The following is a 16021-nucleotide window of genomic DNA, read 5'->3' on the forward strand; positions in this document are numbered from 1 at the left end:
ATTCTCTAGAATTTTGAAGAATGAGAGGTAATCTCATTGAAACCTACAAAATACTTAAAGGGATAGACAGGGTCAATGCAGCTAAGATGCTTCCCCTTGTTGGGGAGTCGAGAACCAGGGGACACAATTTCAAAATTAGGGGAAGCCACTTATGACCGAGATGAGAAATTTTTTACTCAGAGGGTTGTGAATCTTTGGAATTCTCTACCTCAGAGGGCTTTGGATGCTCAATCATTGAGTATATTTAAAGCAGAGGTTGACATTTCTAAATACAAATAACATAAAGGAATATGGGGATGGTGTGGGAAAAAGATATTGAAGTGGATGATCAACCATGATTGTATTGAATGGTGGAGCAGGCTTGATGGGCTGAATGGCCCTATGTTCCTGCATTGAAGGAAAAAATATGACCAACCATGTCCAAAGTTGCACAGAGGTTGGGGTAGATAAGGAAAGAGAGTGCATCACAGTCAGATAGAACCGAATTTGATATTTTGATTTGGGATGTTCATTGTTGTGGAAAGGAAACTGGAGATTTTAGTTATGAGGACAGATTGTACAGGCTTGGGTTGTTTTCTTTGGAACAGAGATGGCTGATAGGGAAACCTGATTGAATTGTATAAAATTGAGTGGTCTAGATAGTGTGGATATGAAGGCCCTATTCCCTTTGGTTGAGGGGTTCATAACAAGGGGGCATAAATTTAGGGTATGAGGTTTAAAGGGGATCCAAAGGGAATTTTTTTTCACCATAGTGGTGGGATCTGAAACACTGCCTGAAAGGGTGCTAGAGGCAGAACCCTCAAGGCATTTCAGAAGTACCTTTGATATGCACCTCAAGTGCTGTAAGAGCTGGGAAGTGGGGTTATGCTAGGTGGCTAACACATACATGACGGGTCGAATATATTCTTTCTGCGCTGTAACTTTCTATGGTTTCACGATTCTTCTGTCAGAATGCCAGATCAATCTGGAAACCCTTGCTGCTCCATATTGAAGGGCACCTCTGGATCTCTCTGGGCATCTGAACCACATTTTCAGCAATCCAATGCCTTGCTCAGTAATTGCCTTGGTCGTCATGTTGCTCTCTTGCATTAGTGGTAGGGATCCTCATGGGTGTCATAAGCCAGGCCATCGGAGGGTAGCCCTGGTCTCCAAGGAGCCAGCTGCTGACTGTTTGGAGGTGTGAAGACCTCTGAGAGATGTGACTGTTGCAGAATGAAGGATGATGGTAGTTTACAGGTTATCTTGCACAGACATGTGTGAAAAGCTTCCAGTGGTCACATACTTGCTGAATTTTGAGTGAATCCCTTTTGATTGACAGACATTTTTGGATGCTACAAGAGCATCTTGATTGTCATGTGCCGTCTATGGCTGCCTCTGGACGTTTAGCCACTGTAGAAAATGAGAACCCTACGTATCTCACTGACCTTATCAGTATCAAAGTGAATCTACGAGAAAGTCTTGGCAAGCATGGCATTGGTCATGTGGGAAATATTCATGGTCAGCGGATTGTAAAGCCCTGCAGCTATCACCAGCACACCCCTGGAAGGAGCCAGGGTCAAAGAAATTCAGGGCAGCTGTGGTGATCTTGGTGGCCACTGGTAATGCATGCCCACCCAGCTCTTTTAAAGGCAGTCATATTCCAGGAGGCTGCGGATGTCAGCAAAGAGCTGCCACAGAAAACTTGAGCCTCCTAAGACCTGTTACTCCATCAAGTTGATCCTCTGCCTGTATAGCCTATGTTTGGGCATCAGAGAGGTGATACTCCGTGAAGGTATGTCCTAGTTATAACTTGAAACATGGGCTGCAGTCAGTATATAATTTTCTAGAACTGTCTTTTGTTTGAAGATGGCAACCAACGAGATTGTTAAGATGGCTGCCAAGGATCAGGTGACTTTTGCAATTTCTGCATGAAGGAATAACTTGTGTCTGAAAATTCCTCTGGAAAGTTCTCATTCCAATGGGTTTCTTAAATGCAAACGAATTATCCTTACCAGCTCAATGGGAGAGATATAACAAACTATGGTTGGCAGGTGTTGGAGCCAAGAGTAGGGAATATCAAATGGGGTCTTCCAGTTAGCTGATATATTGATGCGTTATTACTGATTCCCTCATTGTACATCAATCACCTGGCTCCAACCCATTATATTGATGATAGAACTATTGGTCATGTGACTAAAACAGGCTCCAGATAATGAAGCTATTATCCCGCCAGAGTGAAACTCGAGCAGTCTACCCAAGAACGTTGTCTGCAGAGAATGCCAGGAAGTAGCCAAAGGCAGTAAGATCCATGCCTTTTTCAAAATCCTGGAGACTGTTGCACCTAAAAAGGTCTCCGTGCCTGATTCCTATTTCAAGTCCACCAGTAAAGAAACTTGATTTCCTGGTAAGAAGAAACTATAAGTGACCAACTTCACGACCTGCTGAACATCTATATCTTCGAGGCAATCCTACAATAATCCCTGATATACACCTACAGTTATTGAAACCACGTAAACTACCCATTTCAGAGTGAAAATGCTACCTTTGTCAGCCCCGTAAACAACTGGTTTTCCTATGATGCGTTAAATGCATGTACTATGACATACTCTTTTGTTTACAATTCTTAAAAGTGCACTATTCTCTTGAAACTGTATCTTTCTTGTGTGTGTGTGTGTGTGTGTGTGTGTGTGTGAGATGTAGTGTTTAAGCTTGTTTATTTAGTCTTTATTTAAACCCATGAAAGATTGCTGCTGTTATTTAAATTGGCCACACACTCTGGGGGCCAAGAAACCCACGCATCATCTTCTCTGAAACCACAATGATTACGGACAATAAAGAAAAGGGTACGAGAGTTTCAGTTCACTTTCATCCCTCTCTATTCAAGCTGGTGTTCTGTTACTGTCCCCTCTGCTCTATGAAGTGGCATATGGCTGCTGAGAAGGCAGCTGCTGTTGATGGTGTTGCTGCTCCTCTTGTTTCTCATCATAGTTCAGAGGTAGAGATGCACAAGGTTCTCCCATACTGTACTGAAGACTGGCAACAGAGTACTACGGTTCAAATTTGTCAGTTCAACATTGGGGAACAAGTTGGAAGTTAGGTGTAAAATCGTGAAAGCACATTCACAGAGTAGGTCTTGTGAGCACAAGCCTTTCGCTTAGGCAAGGAAGCAGCTAAGTGTTTTCACTCCTTTAAAAGGGTTTTCAGGCTATTTATTTTACTGAGCTCTCATTTTGTTGTCCATGGTAATTTCCACACAGCTCGGGAAACCCGGGTGCTGGTTGTTTAAAGCCAGAATACTGGGTTAAAAACTAATTGGTTCCACATACTTAAATTTAAGACTCAACAGCTCCAGGAGGGGTTTACCTGCAAGCCCTCCTCCCTTCCAGCAGTCAATTCCTGTCCGTGAATTGTGAAGAGGAAAGGGAGGTTGGAGATGAGGCCTGAGTTTACAGTGTAGTCGAGCATTAGTTCTAATCAAGGAGGGATAATAGCCAGTTTGAAAGGACAGGGGAAGGTATCTAAAGAGAAGGGACTATTTAATTTCAACTAGAACGAGTGTCAAAAAGGGAGATAGAATGTTCAAAATTGAGTCGAGAGAGCAGGAAATAGGATTGGAGAGAGCTTAGCTGTAGACGGGTGACAGACTGGAAGATGATGCACAGATAAGGAGTAGGGAAGCTTGGCTTGGTTGGTAAGGGGGAGAGAGAGTAGCTGAATGGATGGTTTTAATCTTGTTGACAGAGAAGTCCGAATTCCTCTCATTCGTTAGGTAAATTTAGATGGTCTACTGGGTATGATAATGAACCATACAAAACAGTACAATCCTTGCTTCAACTCCTTTTCGTCCTGAATTTGGTAATCTTGGCAGAGGTATAAACTACCTCATTACACTCACTGCACCTTGGCCAACCTGAGCTGGAAAGTGCAAAAGCAAAATTGGGGTTGTCTCTAATGGCGTCCATGTTCTTTGCCTTGGGTCAGACATGAAATATTTAATGCTGATATACTAGATACAAAAGTAGGGGGAGATATTTTTTAAAAATTTCTACATAATTGTCAATATTTAGGCTGGGCAATAAGTTTCCACGTTTTTAAGAGATCTGGTAATACATGACCTAACTGCGTCATTGAACACATTCTTGACCTTTCAAATCAAACTATTTATATTTTTTCACTTTTTCAGAATGTGCTGTTTATTAACAGATGGAATGTAATTTATAAATATTTTCCAACTAATTTCTAGGTCATTGCAGCACGATCAGTTCTGTTAAAAGTAGAGTGACAACTGCAGATATAACTTGTGACTTGTTTTGTCCAGCATCTGTCCTCTGGGAGTATTGATTGGTTGTTTATTGCTGTCATACTTTTCAGTACTGTATGGCTGAAATATTTTTCTTCTTGAAGGTATTAAGAGGAAAGCAATACTTCGCCCGGGCCATCTCCATTGGGAACAGGGGATTAAAATCTAGTCAACATATGTAATAACCATATAAAAACTGAGTACTTTGGGCTGAAAAATGTTAAGGAAAAATTGAATGACTTGTTCAGGCAATAATACATTGAGAACCCATATTCCCTTGGAATGCAATTACATGCTTTATGAAGGCCAAGATTTATCTTTTCTTTTCTTGTGCTACAGGATTGCAGACCCATTGGGAGTTCAAATAACAGAAAGCCGGTGCCATTTGTGGTTGGTACAAATGTAACTGAGGCCAAACAGTCAGCAAGTACACAGTACAACACTCCTGCTGCACTCTATACCAATGACAATATAGATCATAATTTGCAGAAACAGTTAAGTGGCCTTCACATCGCCTCTCCTCAGCAGTAAGTATGTCTTAATGATTGCTGCAAAGTAAGATTGCCCATGCTCTTTGTACAGGTGATGGCAAGGAGGAAAGATCATTAGACTTGAGTTCTTTCATTGCTTTCCTCTCTTTAACTTCATGACAAGTCCATATTCTTTTCCTCTCTAGTACCTCTAACAACTTCACTCAGCTGTAGAAAATCTCCTTTTCATCCTAGAGGTATCCAATCAGAAATTACTAATCACATAAGCATTTTGATTATTTAAAACAAATTATTTAATGTAATTTTCACAAGTTTATTATAAGCTATAAATTACTTTTGGCTTCAAAATTTGAAGAGTGAAAGATGGGTTGGAAAAAGAAATGTTGATAAGTGTATATCAGAAGTTACTTGGGTATATGGTATGTATAATGAGATTGACTATCAATTTTTGAAACCACCACCTCATAGCAACAGGAATGGAACTCAAGACACTTTCTGGGCTTATATGGCTCAATTCCAAACAAACCATCATAGGAGTTCTACCATTTCTATTTGTTATGTGTCAGTGGCAATCTGCAACCTCATAACAGTAGAAAGACAGTTTGCTTTGTACTTTTCCTGATATTTTATTAATTTGTTTCTTTGAAGTAAGCGAGACAGATCTTCCACCAAGTCAGTATGAGAATTGAAAATATGTTCATAGAACATAAATTCTGGCTGCCATATAGCTCAGGAAGACCTGGTATTCTGTCCCCTGTCTATGCCAATTATCTGATCTCCAGCAGAATGGTGATCAGAATATTACAACTGACCTCTCAATTCTTCAGCTAGGTAGTGGAAAAAATGGCAATATATCTTGCTTGGGATCACTATCTGGTGACTCCAATTAGTGTGTGTGTGTTGGATGTGAACACCCTGGGCAAGCTATTACATCCATTTGCAGTAAAATAGCTTTCTGACACTGATTGTCTAAGCTCATATGAAAAGTGGCCATTTAGGAGGATGATTGGTGCCACATGGAACTATATCCCAGCAGGAGGAGAGTAAATAAACAATGAAGCATTATTTTATTTTTCCCTAAGCAGTTGTAAAATACAAAGCTGCCAAAGGTCTTGTTCCACATATTAAGAGGTAAATTTACTAAGCCATACCAGCATTTTAGTACAAGACACACTCAGCTCTGATAATCAACTTCACTTGGATTTATGATGTGTGTCCTATTAGAAAGTTTTTCCCTGTAATGCTCATGATTCCTGAGCAGAGAGCACAATGTGTTCAATGCCTTTTTTGTCCTGATAATTGATGGCAAACAGATGCTTGATTTTTTTTTTCAGGCAAAGGATGAAATAATTCTGCTCCTTCTGTAAATGGACAAAAGTAGAAATCCAAAGAAAGTGGTTTCAATAATAGATCCCACGGTTTGGCAACCTGATAGTTGTAAGTGAGTCCATACAAGCCTATATTCTTGGTTCTACATCACACGTACAGCAGGTTTTAAAAAAAAAATACACTTGCCCTGCTGATGCAAATCATCCTTTTCCTGCCAGCTTTCTATCATATCCTGAACAATTGACTCATTTGTTAGCATCTTTGCTAACCCTCTATTACTTTTCCATTGTGTGTTTGGACAGCGAGTGTTGGCAGGCTGCTCATGTGCTGGGAACATAAGAACCAAGCCTGGTCCTGTCTTACCCAATATTGACATGTATCCACTTCCAGCAGGGATTGCTAGCTGGTGATGGGAGTGGCAAATTTGGCCAATTCTTTCCCCCAAACCTCTTGCAGCCAAGGCACAATTTAACACCCTCCCAGAAATCAGCTAACTCAGCATATGCCCAAGATCAAACTTAAGACTCCGTTGGATTTTTGTTACCACTACTTTAACCAGCTGAGCTATATAAATACTCATTTTGAAGGTGATCAAAATTATTGAGTCATTTTTTTTTCTGTTCTCTTTTTCTCCCTCTCTTTCTTTTGTGCTTTCACTTTCTTTCTCTCTCTCACGCTCTCTCTCTTGTGCTCTCTCTCTCTCTCTCTGTCTTTCTCTCTCTTTTTTCTCTCTCTCTTTTTCCCCATCTCTACTCCCCCCCCCCCCCCCCCCCCCCCCCCCCCCCCCACACACCCCTTCCCCCCGCCACCAAAATCATGGTCAAGTTGCCTGGTTTAAATTCCAAAAAAGCTTGACAGTTAACTGTCTGTCACCATCAATAGCCACATTCTCCATGGCAATGCCTCTACCAATCAGAGCTCACTTGCCAACCAATCAACACTTGCTTCTCATACAGTATAAATTGTTGTTTGTCTCCTTATATTGGTATTCTTGTGAAATGTCCTGATGAGGGTGCATTCGTTCAATGGTAACTTTTGTATTTTAGTTTCATATTAATGCAGTGTGCAAGAATTGAGTTGTATTTTTTTTCCTGTCCACCATATAGTTGAAGACAGAAATGTTCTGTCTATCATTTTATTTTCTTAACATATGTAGTATGAGTGATGTATCATTCTTGAAAAAATGTACAACTTACAAGTTAGTACTTTGTAGCTCATTGTGGTTTTTGAACCTGGCCCATCACCATGGGAGAGTGCTTTCCAAATAATCTTTTTAAATATGTCATATCTGTTCTGCTAATCCATTACCTATACTGATTTCCCATTGAAACTCTAATTATTACAATAAACTTTACTCAAAACACTATTAAACTGTATTATTAACACAATACCTTCCACAATCCAAAGTTGTTGCACGCAAAATTAATTTCCCTTGAGACCATTATTTTTCTTTTTATTTGTTCATGAGATGGTCAGCATTCGTTGCCAGCTCCTAATTGAGGAGGTGGAGTGAGCCACACTTTTGAATTGCTGCAGTCTATGTGATGTAGGTGTACACAGTCATTAGTGTTCCAGGATTTTGATCAAGCGATAATGGAGTGGCAATGTATAAGATAGTTTACAAATTGGAGGGGAATTTGCAGGTGGCGATGTTTCCATGCGCCTGCTGCCTTTGTTCTTTTAGACACTAGAAATCATGGGTTTGGACAGTGCTGTTGAAGAAGCCTTGGAAAATTGCTGCAGTACATCTTGTATATGGCATGTGTTATGACAATGGTGCATCATTACTGGACGGAGCGAATGTTTAAAGCGGTGGATAGGGTGCCAGTCAAGTGGGCTGCTTTGTCCTGGATGTGCTGAGCTGCACTCATCCAGGCAAGTGGAGAGTATTCCATCACAATCCTGACTTGTCTCTTGTAGTTGATGAAAAGGCTTTGGGAGTCAGGAGGTGAGTTACTTACTGCAGGGTACCCAGCCTCTGGCCTGTTTTTATAGCCACATAGTTAACTGAAACAGCGACATAAATTTCTGGTTAGTGGTAGCCCCAGGATGTTGTTGGTGGGGGATCCAGGGATGATAATGCTGTTGAACCTCAAAGGAGAGATGGTTAAACTCTCTCTTGTTCGAGATGGTCATTGCCTGGCACTTTTGTGCTGCAAATATTACTTGCCACTTAGCAATGCAATCCTGAATGTTTGCTAGCTGTTGCTACATGCAGGCACAGACCACTTTGCTTTATTATATGAGGAGCTGCGAGTGAACACTGTGCAATCATCAGTTACATTTCCACTTCTGACCTTTTATAATCAAGGGAAAGTCATTAATGAAGCAGTTGAAGATGTTTGAGTCTAAGACATTGCCCTGAGATACCCTGAATCGATGTCCTGGAGCAGAGATGAGTGGTCTCCAGCAACTATAACCATCTTCCTTTCTCCAAAGTACAACTCCAGCCAGTAGAGTGGTTTTCCCCTGATTCCCATTGACTCAATTTTACTAGGACCCCTTAGTGCCAAATGCTGCATTGTTGTCAAAGGCAGTTACTCATACCACTTCTGGAATTCAGCTCTTTTGTCCATGATAGGATGAAGACTGTAATGAGCTCTGGAGTTGTGGTCTTGGCAGAATCCAAACTGTCCATCGGTGAGCAGGTTATTGGTGAGTTGCAGCTAATATGGGTACAAAGTCAATAATATCTTGAGACCTAAATGGCATCTTTGATTCAGGCTATATGTTATTTTGTGTAATTCCTCCATCCTGCCCTTCCCACCAAAAAGGGCCCCAAATACTCCTTCCAAATGACCGATTTTTATTTCCTGTTCTCGGCTCAAAGGGCTAAATAGCCTATTCCTCTTCCTGTGTTTCTAACTTGGTGTACTATATATGTTGATCACATTTCAGCACTGGGGAGACCAACCACTGAATGAGTGAGCACTTGCTGAGTAAGTCTATTCAGTCTGCGAGGGTGAGCCTTATTTTCCAGTTGCTTTCTGTTTCTAATTCTCCATCCCACTCTCATTCTGACCTCTGTGTCCTTGGTCTTCTACATTATTTTAATTAAGCTCAATGCAAATTCAAGGAACAACACCTTGTCTTTTGATTAGGCACATTATAGCCTTGCATTCAACAACTTTAGATCATATTCACCATTCCATTTTCTTGTAAAATGTTTGCTGGTAATGATTTCTGCTCTAACTATTTACACTTCCCCGGGCTCATCTTTTATTTCATAATGGTCCATTTACCAATCCCTTCATGCTCTTGTCTGGACCTGGAAAAACGTATTAATTTTGCTTCCATTTTCCACCCCCCATCACTTTCACATGGTCCATCACTGACACTTCCCTTCCCTTCCTTGACCTCTCTGTCTCAATTTCTGGTAACAGACTGTCCATTAATATTCATTAGAGCCCCCTCACTCCCACAGCTACCTCAATTACAACTCTTCATACCCTGTTCCTGTAAGGACTCCATCCATTCTCTCAATTCCTTCGCCTCCGTTACGTTTGTTCTGATGATACCACTTTCCAAAACAAGTACTTCTGACATGTCTTCCTTAACAGAGCTTTCCCACCCATAGTGGGTGACAGGGCCCTCAACCATGTCTGACCCATCTCCCATGCCTCTGCCCTCACACCTTCCTCTCCCTCCCAGAACCATGATAGGGTCCCCCTTGTCCTCACTTTTCACCCCACCAGCCTCCGCATTCAAAGGATCATGTTCCGCCAACTCCCGCATGATGCCACCACCAAACATATCACCCTCCCCATCGGCATTCCGTAGGGACTTCCCTCCGGGGCACCCTGGTCCGCTCCTCCATTACCCCCAAACCTCAACCCCCTCCCACGGCACCTTCCCATGCAATCGCAGCAGGTGCAACACCTGCCCCTTTACTTCCCCCCCTCCTCACCGTCCAAGGGGGCCAAAACACTCCTTTCAAGTGAAGCAGCACTTCAGACTGGGTGACCGCTTTGCGGAACACCTTCGTTCTGTCCACAAGCATGATCCAGACCTTCCTTTCACTTGCCACTTCAACACACCACCCTGCTCTCATGCCCACATATCCATCCTTGGCCTGCTGCAATGTTCCAGTGAAGCTCAACACAAATTGGAAAAACAGCACCTCATCTTCTGATTAGGCACTTTACAGCCTTCCAAACTCAACATTTGAGTTCAAAAACTTCAGACCATGGGCTCTGTGCTCCATCCTCACCCCTTTTTTGATCCCCTTTTTTCAATTTTTATATATATATATATATATTTATTTATTTCCCACATTATTATTAATATTTATTTCCATATTTATTCATTATTTTATCCCCACCTTCTGGCCTTTATATCTTTTCTCCCACCACCGTCCCCTCCCCACACCCAACTCCCACTAGGGCCATCTGTCACTTGCTCATTCTGCTTTCTACTTTTTAATGTCACCATTAGCACCTCCTTTAGCCAGTACCACCACCATCAACACCGCTTCAACCTTTTGTTTATGACATCTTATGCAATCTCTCCTTTGCCTCCACCTATCACTAGCCTTCTATCCACCTATCCCACCCCCCTTTAAACAGTGTATATTTCACCATTGTTTTACTTCTCTTTAGTTCTGAAGAAGAGTCATATGGACTAGAAACGTTAACCCTGTCTTTCTCTCTATCACTTGTTTTTGTTTCAGTTTCCAGTATCTGCAGTATTTTGCCTTTACTAACCCCTTTTGCCTTGCACTGCTATTCCTTTTGTTATTTAATTCCTCCTGCCCTCCACCCTCTCTCAGACCTTCCTCTTAATTCCCACCCCCGCCCCCCGCAACACTTATCCCTGACGTTTGTTTATAAGCAGCTAAATCTCTGACTTACATTTCTAATGAAAGGTCATTGACCTGAAACATTAACACTAGTTGCACTCTCCACAGGTTGAGGATTTTTAGTGCAGATCTCTCCAGCATCTGCAGTGTTTTAATTTTGTTCTACTTATTTTTCTCTGCTTACTAGCTGTTGGTTCTCCCCTCTTTCAAATTTGGGTGAGGGAACTGTATGGTTGAGCTCTTTCCTAATGAATCACAATAGATGTATTGCACAACAAATACAGCAGTACAATAGAACCCGATGAAGAGATTTACAGAAAAATCTGCAAGCTCCAATATAGGAATGTCAAACTGCACTTTTGTGTATAACGTTTTCAGAATTACAGGATGATAAATAACTTGCCCCGTTTGGATAAAATTAGTGGTAAAAATCTTAATTATCTGTTCATTCATCTGCCTATGCTTAATTCGCGAAGCTTTTGTTTTTTTATAGCACTGATCCACCAAAGTTATCACCGAAGCTGTGGAATGAGGTCGACACTGAATCAGATGTTTATAAGATGCTTCAGGATGGCGAGGAACCAGTTTCAGAACCTAAGCAGTCTGGGTCTTTCAAAATACTACAGGGCATGCTGGAAGCAGAGCAGACAGGTAATACCTAGTGAATAGATGAAGGATGGGCCATTAGTGTCTTGCATATGATTTAATTACTTTTTAATTAATCCTTTAAATGTATCAACATTTGGTATATTGGTGAAGAAGTTTCATTTAATAGACTGGTAACATTAGCTAGTGGATAATTTCTACTTACAATTATTAAAAACTAACTGAGACTCTCAAAGCACTTGTGGTGAAATTAGATCTTTATTACAACAATACTTCTTTTAAATCCCAATTCTATATCATTCCAACTTTTCCATGCCATCTCTGTCATAGCAACCCCATCCCATCCCCATTCCTATTCCACACCACCAACGCATTTCCTCCTGCCTCCCAATCCCTCCAACCAAGATAACTTTTCTGGGCCCCCTTTACCTTGTTCTTTTTTTACACCACCACCACCACCAGCCCATTGGCAGCTGTAAGTGCCTCACATGCTCCAGTCCTCCACCCATCCCACATGCTTCCACCTGCATGAGGCTCCATCCACCAAATCACCCACCAATCAAAAAGTACAGACAGACAAAAACTGCATATTATCATGATAGATGAAGAAAATTGAAGGGCAAGTTTATCCCTCGCAAGCCTACAAGTTTATCCCTCGCAAACCTGGTCATGGCAGATTTTCAGAGCAGCATTAATGAAGGTCTACTTCCCCACTTTCAGACTCATTTGAGTATGGTTTGAAAGACCAATAATAAAAAAAAATTGCACTCTTAAATAAATCTGATGGAATTCATGCCATTGCAAACTCTATATTGTTTGTTGAAAGAACCTGACTCTTCAGCTCTTCTGTGGTCCTTTTATTAATTAAAGAGAGGCCCTGCTATTAAAGAGTGCACTTTGTTCTTTGCACAGAATATTTTTAAAAATTGTTAACTGATATGCTGACCAGGTGATTACTTCTGCTCTTTCCTCAGCCATAAAATCAGGGGCAAATAAAACTCAATGGCCTGGATTTTGTGGGGTGTTTTGATGATGAACTATCCACTTTCACTGTCATTACCCTTCTGAAGCTAGACACACCTTCAGGATTTAGCACAAGCTAATGCAGTCCTCCTACAGCTGCAGTCTGTTCACTGCTCTACCACTGGTTTTGTTGTGCCCACCGCGCTATCCACTTGCTGAGCTAGCAATCGGTGAAAATCAGCTGATGTGATAATTTCCCCTTTTCCACACTCACATTGCTGTTAGAAAACCTGTAAAACCTTAGTGTGTTCAATCAGGCGCAGCTGAGTTTTTAATGGTGATCCAAGTAATAACTATTACTGAAGAACCCTGTCCCTGAAAAAATAGTTTTACTTGTGCAGTATTGTTAAATGTATTCTTAATGGTTAATCACAAAATATTTTGAACTATTTTCATGTTATTTCAACTTCTACCTTTATCCCAATGTGTCCCAATCTTTATTTCGCTGTATACAAAATTTTTAAAAAGTGATTTAATTTTGGTGATTTCCATTTTGGTTGGCTGTCTGTGAGAATTCTTTAATGTGATTGGCCACTTGGACAGTTTGATGACCTCACTACAGCTTCACTGGGAGAATCCTGAATAAACAACAGCACAGCAAGAGCGGTAAAGTTCTTGCCAGAGATCAGTAGATGATCAGGCAGGATGCGAATTAGGCTCGATTTTGAGCCAATTGACACCCATTATCCCTGAGTTCACTGCCATTTAGTGTTTGCTCAGCAATTAAATAGGGACTGCGTGGCATTTCTGCTTCCTTGGAAGGCCACCCAGAAAATCCATATTTGGTTTGCCAGCAGCCTCCTTGGGGGAGGGGGGGGGGGTGGTGATGGTATCTCGTAGTCAGGAGCTCAATTTGAGGGACTCCGCATCAGGCAAGGGAATGGCGTCTGAAAGCTACCTGCTGCCTTTGCCAATGACCACCAACCGCACAACTCCGCACAATTCTGCCCTCACTCATCTCTGGACTGGAGTACCACAATGATCCTGATGGATTAACTTATGCCAGCCGCCACCACTCTCACTGGTGCTGGTGGCAATGGCGATGGTTGGCAGTTCTCAGCAACCTGAATTTCTGCCGGGAACCTCCAAGATTGGGGGAGCCCCGCTGGTGGCCACTTAAGTGCCTGAATGCACTTTATTCTATTGAGCCTTCCCCATGGAACTGACAGGGGTTCTCCATCACTTCTCCACTGGTGGGTTAGACCCTTGTCAGCCCAACAAATCCCAGCCAATATTTCAGGCCATGGTCTTGAATATTTCAAAACATAATTTGACATGTAAAAGTATGGACCTTTGGAATGTTACTGGTGCCACTTAATGATTTCACAGCCTTGCAGTAGAATTCTACATTTTTGTTCATTGCATTGACTGTCTATAATAAAAAGTAATTGTGAACAGTGAGTAGCATTTTGTATACTGCATGCCTTTCATTGTGGAGTCACCTTTTAGCCAAATAAATATACTTGCAGTTTAAATGTGCAGAGCATAATTGGAAACTGGTCAATTATTGGGTTACATTTTTTCTTAATACATGCAAATTTATATCTGTACATACACATTCCAAACCTCAATTGTACAATCCTAAATATATGCATCTTGTGAAATTTTTTGTAGGTGACAAAAGCGAAAGGCCAGCGATCACCAAAAGTGTAAAATCTCCTGTACCAAAATTCGGCAATTCTGCACCCACGCTACAGAAGTTACCCCAATGTACTAGGTGTGAGACTGGCATAGTGTAAGTATGAAGGATTCCAATAGGACATTGACTTTTGGTGTGTGCCAGGTTGGCTAAACTCAGTGGTAGGGGTGCTCACCCTGACTAGTGAAGAGGTGGTGGGGGGGACTCAGTTCACAATTCCTGTTCGTAATTGCATCTAGTAATCCCAGCTGGAAAACACCAATTTGGAGATGACAGGCAAGTACAGGGTTAGGTTTGACTGCAATGTTTCTAACTATTGAGTAGCCTGCAAATACACGTGTTCAGGCTCATAAATGAATGGGTACTTGAGTGCTGGGATTCAGTTGTAACACCTTCAGGAAGGAAGAACACTGATGAAAGCATTAATTTAACAAGGGTACTGGTGGAGGTAAGCTGTCATTTTCATTCAACAGTATTGTGATGCGGTTTTTGTGATTTATTTTCTCATTACTTCAATCCCAAAATATTGGCGAAAGCACAATATTAGTATATAAAATATGAACTTTTTTTTTTTACATAAACAGCATTTATTCATAGATATTTTCAGAGACTGACTTTTTCCAGCTGTTTGGAGATGGGCTGGGAGGCAGGAGGGCTGGTAATATGTCATGGGATGGTAAAAACAAAAAAACTGCGGATGCTGGAAATCCAAAACAAAAACAGAATTACCTGGAAAAACTCAGCAGGTCTGGCAGCATCGGCGGAGAAGAAAAGAGTTGACGTTTCGAGTCCTCATGACCCTTCGACAGAACTTGAGTTCGAGTCCAGGAAAGAGCTGAAATATAAGCTGGTTTAAGGTGTGTGTGTGGGGGGCGGAGAGATAGAGAGACAGAGAGGTGGAGGGGGTTGGTGTGGTTGTAGCGACAAACAAGCAGTGATAGAAGCAGAATATCAAAAGATGTCAACAACAATAGTACAATAGAACACATAGGTGTTAAAGATAAAGTTGGTGATATTATCTAAACGAATGTGCTAATTAAGAATGGATGGTAGGGCACTCAAGGTATAGCTCTAGTGGGTTTTTTTTTTTATTTTATATAATGGAAATAGGTGGGAAAAGGAAAATCTTTATAATTTATTGGGAAAAAAAAGAGAAGGGGGAAACAGAAAGGGGGTGGGGATGGGGGAGGGGACTCACGACCTAAAGTTGTTGAATTCAATATTCAGTCCGGAAGGCTGTAAAGTCCCTAGTCGGAAGATGAGGTGTTGTTCCTCCAGTTTGCGTTGGGCTTCACTGGAACAATGCAGCAAGCCAAGGACAGACATGTGGGCAAGAGAGCAGGGTGGAGTGTTAAAATGGCAAGCGACAGGGAGGTTTGGGTCATTCTTGCGGACAGACCGCAGGTGTTCTGCAAAGCGGTCGCCCAGTTTACGTTTGGTCTCTCCAATGTAGAGGAGAGGGCCCTGTCAACGACCGTGGTGGAAAACCTCGGTTAAGGAAGAAGGAGGACATGTCAGAGGAACTGTTTTTGAATGTAGCATCATCGGAACAGATGCGACGGAGGCGAAGGAACTGAGAGAATGGGATGGAGTCCTTACAGGAAGTGGGGTGTGAGGAGCTGTAGTCGAGATAGCTGTGGGTGTCGGTGGTTTGTAATGGATATTGGTGGACAGTCTATCACCAGAGATTGAGACAGAGAGGTCAAGGAAGGGAAGGGAAGTGTCAGAGATGGACCACGTGAAAATGATGGAGGGGTGGAGATTGGAAGCAAAATTAATAAATTTTTCAAGTCCTGACGAGAGCATGAAGCAGCACCGAAATAATCATCGATGTACCGGAGAAAGAGTTGTGGAAG

The 16021-nt window shown here is 41.7% G+C and overlaps 1 protein-coding gene across 1 annotated transcript in view; it reads left to right on the plus strand.

The window, feature by feature from the left end:
* LOC121281038 (PDZ and LIM domain protein 4-like) overlaps positions 1–16021 on the plus strand; it is a 116744-nt gene that overhangs the window by 91763 nt on the left and 8960 nt on the right. The window contains exons 4-6 of the mRNA XM_041193626.1: positions 4619–4806; positions 11391–11548; positions 14141–14261. Coding sequence (XP_041049560.1) covers positions 4619–4806; positions 11391–11548; positions 14141–14261 — 467 coding nt within the window. The remainder of the gene's footprint in view (positions 1–4618; positions 4807–11390; positions 11549–14140; positions 14262–16021) is intronic.

Source organism: Carcharodon carcharias, chromosome 8, assembly GCF_017639515.1.
Source record: "Carcharodon carcharias isolate sCarCar2 chromosome 8, sCarCar2.pri, whole genome shotgun sequence".
NCBI classification, from domain to species: domain Eukaryota; kingdom Metazoa; phylum Chordata; class Chondrichthyes; order Lamniformes; family Lamnidae; genus Carcharodon; species Carcharodon carcharias.